At 36.7% G+C, this 8,768-nt stretch overlaps 2 protein-coding genes across 2 annotated transcripts; both read right to left on the bottom strand.

Moving 5' to 3' along the window:
* Positions 1–266: 266 nt before the first annotated feature.
* LOC148198490 (uncharacterized) lies at positions 267–918 on the bottom strand. The gene is made up of 2 exons (XM_088115824.1): positions 835–918; positions 267–359 (listed from the first exon to the last, which is right to left on the bottom strand). Exons 1-2 carry the CDS (start codon positions 916–918, stop codon positions 267–269), a joined length of 177 nt encoding a protein of 58 aa, XP_087971950.1.
* A 560-nt stretch (positions 919–1,478) lies between these two features.
* On the bottom strand, positions 1,479–4,449 carry LOC124827761 (cation/H(+) antiporter 4-like). The gene is made up of 4 exons (XM_088115823.1): positions 4,186–4,449; positions 3,635–4,064; positions 2,685–3,271; positions 1,479–2,573 (listed from the first exon to the last, which is right to left on the bottom strand). Exons 1-4 carry the CDS (start codon positions 4,447–4,449, stop codon positions 1,479–1,481), a joined length of 2,376 nt encoding a protein of 791 aa, XP_087971949.1.
* Between the last annotated feature and the right edge of the window lie 4,319 nt (positions 4,450–8,768).

Below are 8,768 nucleotides of genomic sequence, written 5' to 3'. Positions count from 1 at the left end.
TGTTAGCTCATACAAATGGTAGATGTTGGCTTCATCTTACCTCAAATGATAGTACACATGGGTATTTATAGACCTCTTCTCTCTTTCATGACTATTCTAGAAAATTCTAACTAGAACTTATGTAGAAAGTTCTAGGCTTCCTATGTAGAATTTTCTTGATTATTTCTTCTTATGTTAGGATTTTCTACAACATTCTAGAATTTATATTACATTTCAATTCCTCTATCTAAGGAGCTTCTACATTCTTCTAGAAATTGCATTATACTTTAATACTTACTACCCGGCCATTGCTCTAACCTCTCGTTTGAAACTAGTATTCTATCAAGACGACTTTTAGAAGTTCCATTTGGACTATAGCATGTATATTTTCATCCAACCACAAGTATGTCATTGACGTAACTAATCTATAAACTATTGAATTCAAAGATCTCCCTACTACTGGACCCTCCCACACTCAGACTTCTTTCCTCTGGTTTCCTAAACCGACTTAAACTCTCTCATTATACACCACAACTTCAATTTAATCAAATGTTTTATATCTAGAATTTCTTTCACAAGTCCTTTTTCTATTCAACTTACAAGGTGAGTAGATGTTCGTGACTACAGTAGCCACGTTTCTCTTACCCCATTTACCACATACACTGCTAAAATATCTTGATTCCTAATATAGCTTTCACACTTAATTGGTCTCTACACCACATTGTTAGGATCCCTCCTGCCCCCATTCACTGCTTCATTTTCTATCCACTCAATCTCTGTACCATCCCGTATTGCCTGACACTTTTCAATACTAATTATTTCTGTTTCAGTTTATTGTAAGCATATTATTCTTACCTCTTCTTTATTTATGATTTCTTTTAAGTACTTTGACTTTACTGACCTCTCCCATCCTCTTATATTTAGGCTTAGTATTTTCATTATGACTCTAGAATAAATGCATTGCTCTAACAAGAACCAGATTAAAATCAGATAGGTGAAATGTTCATATTTACTTTTATAAGAATTTTTTTTTTAATTTTCTTAAAAACAAATACATTTCTACCTTTTTACGTATCCACTTAATGGCACTTTAACAATAATCGGCCTTTTGTTTTTAAAGAAACTGATTCTATGCAATTATTTAGAAAATATTTATCTTCAGTTTAAAAAAATCGGGATCCTGTGACATATAGTAAATATTACGTATATTAATTACAGCATGTTATGCATACCCATCTCTATTCTATATTTATTTATATATATATATATATATATATATATATATATATATATATATATATATATATATATATATATATATCTGCTTACACTGATGATATATAGTGTGTTTATTTTTCTTTGCTATATGAAATCTCTTTTCTCTCTTCTGTTATTTCCTTTATAGTAAAGAACTACTCTTGAAAGCAAGTGTAACACTTGGCCAATACAAAATTAGAAAATTTTGTGAGAAGTCAAAACTTGAGGACTAATGTGTGTAATCATGACACAGCCGTTGACTGTTGTTGGACAACCAAAACAGAAGCCCTAGTCTCCATATCAGGTGAAGCAAGCAAATCTCCGATGACTCCCAACTCCGAATATTCAGTCCAATTTTCCAACCCATAGGTTTGAGAAGATCTCATTCCGTAGCGTCTTCCAACCATGATAAAATCAAATTTGTTGGCTATGTCTTTGATGAAAACCGTTGTCTGAGATGCATCTTCTATGGTGTGCTCTTCGTATGTAACATTTTCAAGTTTTCCATAGGCTCCACGCACCTCCCGCAACTCCTCATCATCAATCATGTCTTCCCAATTCGACATATCACGATCGTATGCAACCAACCTATACACAAACAACCTGTTGCCAAGGTTTTTGGTGAACCTCTTAGCCAAGCACAAGGCCTCTCTGTCATCTGCTCCTCCCAAGAAAACCATGGCCACTTTGTAATTTGCTGCGCTGAACCCAGCAGGGCCACGGCTCACAAGAATCCCAATGGAGCAAGGTGCCCTTTCCAAAACCCTTGAGTTAAATGACCTTATGTTGTTGTCCTCTAACTCAATCGAACCATCCCCTCCCCATTTCAGATGAAATGGAAGGATTATAATGGCGGCGTTTTTGTCCAGAGCAAGGTGACACACATCTTCATGCATCAGTGCCATTGGGGATATGGCAGTGTAGGTGTTGGCGGTGGCACAACCCGCATAGTCACGTTCAAAAAGGTCAAAGGTCACGATGAGTTCCCCGGAGTAGTTGTAGGAGGACCCCACCTTTTGCTGAAGTCTGTGTGCAATGAAAATGGGAGTGGACCTTCCAACCAGCTCCATCAGATGCAGAATATCTGCCACCAGTGTGTTCTCTGGACAAGGAGAACACAGCTGGAGCACGTTTTTCATGTGAATCACTTGGTATGTCTTTTGGATGCATGCAACAATCCTAAGCTCATGATTTTGCTTCAAGCTCATGATGTTCCTTTTTTGATACCCTGCGTATTTCCTTGAAGGGTCATACAGTGCTTTCACACCAATCTTCGAAGTTGTTCCCAGAACCAACACCGACACGATCAAAACCCCTATTACTTGTTTGTTTTGTGCCTGCAATGGTTGAAGAATCAAAACCAGTTACTTAACAAATAACCATGGTATTATTTTGACATCTATTATTATAATATGCATGAATGACTAACTCAAGAGTTAATCACGTACCATTGAATCGAACATGAGGACATAGGAGCAGACATCCACAACACCTTTGCTGCTCAAAATGAGAGCAAGGCAGAAACCATCAGAGTAGGGCATTTTACAGTAGCGGCAAATTCCCATGCACAATAGCATCTTAATCAATTGGGCTAATAGAATGAAGAAGAACACGACCACAAAAAAGGATAAAGGTACACAGGCTTTGAGATCCACCTTCATGGTGCAACATGTGACAAAAATTGAGGTGAGGAACCAACTGCAAAACAACTCAAGTTGGGAAACCAATTCTGACCCCAACGGTGGACCTTCAGGGACTGCAAGGCCTAAAATAATAGCCCCTACTAAGAAAGGTTGGTTGAAATACCCAGCGAAGAACCCTAATCCCAGAAACGACACTATGATGGAATAGATATATATCTTGCTCACGGGTTTCCCTTCTGGGGTGTTCTTCACAATCCACTTCATCGCCGGTCGCCCAATCAGTGGAATGCCGATTAGGTAAACAAAAAACGCCACCACGTTTGTGACTAGAATAGGAAATCCCAACTGCACGCTTTTCACATAGTCTGCGCCGAACCCTGCTGCGATTCCACCTGATTATCGTACAAAAAGGAAAATCACAACCATGGAAAAACTCAAAAACACAAAAATCAATAAGTGATCATAGTCACCGTATCCATCCCATTACTTACATTTGAAATTTAAATTTAATCCAATTTATATAGTTATTTAATTCAACCAACTTTATAATTTTGTCGTACATTTTGTTTTTCTTACAAAAGGTATTAAATGAATAAAATATATACGTAATATAATCCTTAATAATATAATAGTTTTACAAATATAAACGTTAAGGGGCAATAAAAAAGGTATGTAAAAATTATAAAACTGTGTTTTATTAAAATATTATTTTATAAAGTAGTTTGACTCATGATGGAGAAAAGATTCCATCTTACCAGTTAGGTCATTGACGAAAGCTGTGGAGAGGGCAAGGCGACCGAGTTCGGAGTTGAGAATCCCGAGGTCGTTGAGCAAGGTGGAGACGACGGCGAAGGAAACGCCGCCCTGAGTTACTATGACCATTGGCAAGCTCGAGAAACTGTCATAATCATCATTTATTTGTTCCAGCTGGGAAGACAACAAGTTCATGACGGAAAACCCAATAGCTATGGAGACGAAGTAGGAGGAAAGTGCCATGACCCATGCTTTCTTCCCCGTTTTCGTGATCAAGCTCAGGTCCATTTGCACTGAGGTTATGAAGAGGAAGAATGAGAACCCTAACGATGACACCGTGTTCAGGATATCAGCACTCCCAAAAGGGAACAACATCTTCTTGTACTTTTCGAATGGTCCTGTCGGAATTGTTGGCCCTAGCAGAAAACCAGCCTGAAAGAACATGAAAACCCTAATGCTTTAACACATGTTGTTTAGATTCAACTTTTAACCGAACGATGGACTGAAAAAAGAAAAGGAAAACGATGATGATGAGCAGAGAAAAGGGACACACCATGACTTGTGAAACGAAATAGGGGAACCCAAATTGCTTGAGTATGAAATGAAAGGCTTGAGTGATGGCAAAGATTATAACCATTTGAATCTGAAGCATGGTGTATGCAGATTGTGCGGGCGATGAACCATTGGGGTGGTTCCAAATGCCATCGGAGATAATCTTCATGGGCTGATCCATGCACACGTTGTAGATCTCACGTCGTGAGAGAGGGATGCTGACCAGCAGCGTGGCCGAAGAGAAGATGGTTTGGTTGAAATTCATCTTGAAGGCAAGAAAAAAAGAATTTTCTTTTCTTTAGCAGAAAATATTAATATTAATTATTAGTATTTTGTCAACAGAGAATTAAACGTATCACCTCTCACCTTCTCTTTCAAACTCTCTCTAATATGTTTGAAAGAGCGGAAGAGAAGGTAACAGTGCTGAGAAAAGCACAAAGTGACGGAAATAGTGAATAAAAGGAAAAGCAAGAGCATTAGAAAGGCGGGAGGGGAAATGTAATTAGGGTTTTAACAACTAGATACAGGGAAAAACCTGAGTTTACAAGTTTTCCTTTACTTAATTTGATGGTTATGGGGAACTTGCATAGGTGTAGCACGCCAATTTGTGGCTTCTCCATATAGAAAACAACAGTGAACAGATAATCTGTATCTTTTAACATTCTATTTTTTGTATGTTTAGGGTGTTATTTTTCTTTTCAATGGACTCCTTTTTATTATATATTTAATTTTTTATCTTATTAGGATGTATTTTTCTTTCGAAGATGACTTTTTCTGTCGTATATTTATTTCCTTTCTATTAATAGTTTGTTTAAAAAATGACATTTTAGTGAGTACTACAAGATTCCTTTACCAGTAAAAAGAGTAACTTGTATAAATAAAAAGAGAATACCCACCTTTATAAAAAGAGCTGTCTCTACAGACAAAAATTTAGAAATATCCTCCTAACTAATCCTGTACTTCCTCTTACAGCATGTAAACAGAGAAAAAACACTAACAAGTTTATAAATAGTGTGATAAGAAAAAAAAATTACATTGAATTACAAGAATATTATTGATTTGGTTTTAATAAATTTTGAAAATGACTAATTAATGAGAAGCTAATATATAAAATTATAAATACTATTTAATTTATTTTCTTAATAACATTCTATAAAAAATAACTAAATTTTAGTATAATTTTACATTTTATATAATTTTAATTTATTTTGTCAAGGAAAAAACTAAAATCACTAATATCAAATTAAACACTGTAACATCCCATCTTTAATACTAAAATACTACTAAAATAAATATTACATATATGATAAATTAACTAATATAAGAAACAAACCTAAAAAAGACAAATATCTACACCTATAGATTCTTCTGACTTCTTTACTGAAACCCCTCGAACACCTATCGCTGAAGTAACTGAAATAGATGTTTCCCTAAGCTCACACAAATCAGGTGATCATCGCAAAAGAGAAAACATATAAGGACAGACAACAGAAAAGCAAGGGTAAGCTAGTTTAAACAAAGGTTAATCATATACTCATTTACTAAGTTTCATACAAGCATACTTATTCATTCACACCACATAACTCTTCATACAAAACACCACACTAACTTTGACTGTCCGGACTTAGAATGATTGTCGAGCTATGGTGGGTTATGCACTCATGGTGGCCTCTACTGCTTTGCAAAGCCATTGCCAATGGGTTTCACCACCCTCACGAGGTTAGTCTGTTTTGGGCCTTGAGGCATACTGGAAGCCCTCAAGACTAAGACCTCCTACTACTCCTCAGCACATGGTTCAATCCTCTCTACTTGAGAATGAAAGACCATTGGAGTTTCAGGATAACCCCTAAGACTGAGCTCCCTACAAATCATTCTAAACTTACACAGGGCACCACCATGAAACCTCTCCAAGAGGATCATGGAATTATGTCCATCAACCCTACTTTAAAACCACATACTTTCATTCCCTTTAAATCACCATTCATACCTCTGAATCACATACTTTTATGTGTAGTTAACATCCATGTTTATCCTTTATTATATAATACAACACACTCTCAAACATACTTCACAAACCCAACCACACCCATCATAGTACAACACAAGATGATAGAAAAAGATAGTAAACTAAACTCAACTTTTGCACAACGCACCCCATTCGCATAGCGAGACCAAGAGTTTCTCGCACAACAACATAACTCGCTGTGCGAATTAACTCGTAGAGGTATCAGACCTTAAACCCGTCGCATAGCGCACCCAAGTCACTATGTGAATGCTTAAACAGAAACCAACCTTCCCAACCACTCGTTATGCGCCCCTTTCGCTATTCAAACAAAATTAGAAATAACTCCAGACCCCAACCAGTCGCATAGCGCCCCGAATCGCTATGTAGATCATCAAATAGAGAGCAACCCTCTCAAATCATTTGCACATCGAGCTCATTCGTTGTGCGAATGTCCTGGCAGAGAACATCTTGCCAAGGTGACTCGCTATGCGAATGGATTCTCATAGCGAGTCTGCATAATCTGCAGAACAAAATTCTTCAGAATTATGCAAATCAACCAGCCATTACCAATTCTAACCATTATTCCCAACTTCTAACACCCTTGGATTGTTGTATATACCTAATTAGACCTGACTAAGTGATTCTAAACCTTCACAACATCAATATGAAGTGATTATGAATCAAATTATATTAAAAAACTACAAATCTTTCAACCTAGAGACTCAAATCCAATTCTACCACTTTACATAGTTTCTTGAACCACTTAGGGACTTAAATTAGTCCCAAATGACTTGTCTAAGCTATCCCAACTAACCAATACCACTTCCAACTACTAATTCACAAATTCATTACTCCACTTCCTCAAAAATGACCTTCTACAAGTATAATTCACTTCACATTCTATCTAAGCACTACCATAACAGATTACTCCCATAAAGTACCTCAAACATATTCATTCACAACAGTTAATTCATCCAAAATAGTTCATCGTCATCATATTGCAGTTTCACAGATTAAACCTTTCAATACATACAATTCACTTTACATTATTAAAAACCAAAATTTGTGCTTCAACAACAGAATAACACCACACTCAGCATATATACAATATGTACCATAAATTAAAATAGTAACTAGCTTCCCTTACCTCAACTCAAGTTCTACACCGATTACAGAACCCCGACTGAAGCTTGCAAAGGAAACTCAACAGAAACCTACAACTCACCGATTAGTGATAGGAAAACAACCTTAGAACCTAATTTGAGTTAGAAATTGAAGAAGACAACAAATCAACACATGCAACCAGAACTCTTTGCATGATTACGGTTAAAGACGTACGAGGAAAGAGGAGAAACAACTTACTGAATCAGAACAAGAAATTGATCGATCCAGATTGTTGCCCTTGACGCCAAGATCGTCTAGGCACTTCTTGATCGTCGAATAGATAACTCAATACAGAGAAAATCTAGAGAGAATGCAGAGAACTCTAGGTAAATAGTGTTCTAGAGAGGTAGAAGTGTTTTAGATAATGAACCGAGCTTTAGAAAGTTCAACTTATATTCTAGGATTATTTTAAAGTAACTTGCTCGTCTCATTATTTTAATACACTTATGTACTCTAATACTCTATTTTTTGGGTTCTTACAAACACAATAGTTAAAAATTAAAAAGTAAAAATAAAATTCATTAGTATAAGATTAAAAGAGTGATTAAACATTTAAGATTACTTTGAATGATACTAAAACTATCGTGTATATTTTGACGATTTTAATATGACGTTTGTTTAAAATCATCGGAGAACGGTCACATTATCATGTTTTAAATTATCATATTTTATATATTTCACTTTTATTTTCTCTCTTTTTACTTTCCTTTTCATCCTCTCGCCTTGCCACCCACATTTATTTTAAATAGTGTTTTTTTTCTCATTAATATATTATTATGAGGCTTGATCCACAAAATGATACCTAGTCCATCTCCATTAAATGAAACCCTAATCCACCTCAACCACAAAGATAACATCTAGAACACCATTGTCATCGGTGTCATCCCCTTTGTCACCTTCCTTGACCACAAACGTCATTCATGACCTCCACCCTTACATCCATTGATTCCATCAATTGCAGCCCCATGGATCCCTCCTTTCTCTTCTCTTTGATCTCACTATTTCCTTTCTCATCTCATCTCTCACATATCCCACTCTCTTAAAGGAACCCCTATCGTTGGCGATCGGAGGAGTAGAAGATGCAATAGGGCAAGAGCGAAGGAAACCTCCTTTGCTCGTCATAGGACCACCATTGTTTCGTCACCGGTCTCTTTCACAAGCCTAGATCGACGTCACTAATCCATATCAAGTATCGCAACTACCTCGACGCCGTATTCCGAACCACAAGCCTAGATTTCTTTGTTTTCAACAGGAATTGAGATGATTTGGAAGAGGAGTTGAAGTAGTAAGGAGCTAGAACTCAAGAAGAATTGGAAAAGCATCAGAAAGGAGGATTGCAGTAGCGTTGAGCACCACTTTAGGGGCCCTCAGCGCCAGAGTACACTGTCTCACGCTTGGCTGCCCTTTTCTGGAGC

Source organism: Vigna umbellata, chromosome 5, assembly GCF_029865625.1.
Source record: "Vigna umbellata cultivar VRB3 chromosome 5, Vumbellata_1.0, whole genome shotgun sequence".
In the NCBI taxonomy this organism is placed as follows: Eukaryota; Viridiplantae; Streptophyta; class Magnoliopsida; order Fabales; family Fabaceae; genus Vigna; species Vigna umbellata.
The sequence above is the reverse complement of the archived record's forward strand: the minus strand, read 5'-3'. Positions and strand labels throughout refer to the sequence as shown.

Coding starts and splice junctions, on each gene's coding strand:
- LOC124827761 (XM_088115823.1), bottom strand. CDS start 4,449: ATGAATTTCAACCAAACCATCTTCTCTTCGGCCACGCTGCTGGTCAGC. Junction 4,065..4,185: donor ATTTCGTTTCACAAGTCATG/GTGTGTCCCTTT, acceptor ATGTTCTTTCAG/GCTGGTTTTCTGCTAGGGCC. Junction 2,574..2,684: donor TCCTCATGTTCGATTCAATG/GTACGTGATTAA, acceptor CAACCATTGCAG/GCACAAAACAAACAAGTAAT.
- LOC148198490 (XM_088115824.1), bottom strand. CDS start 918: ATGAAAATACTAAGCCTAAATATAAGAGGATGGGAGAGGTCAGTAAAG. Junction 360..834: donor AAATCATAAATAAAGAAGAG/GTAAGAATAATA, acceptor TGAAAATATACA/TGCTATAGTCCAAATGGAAC.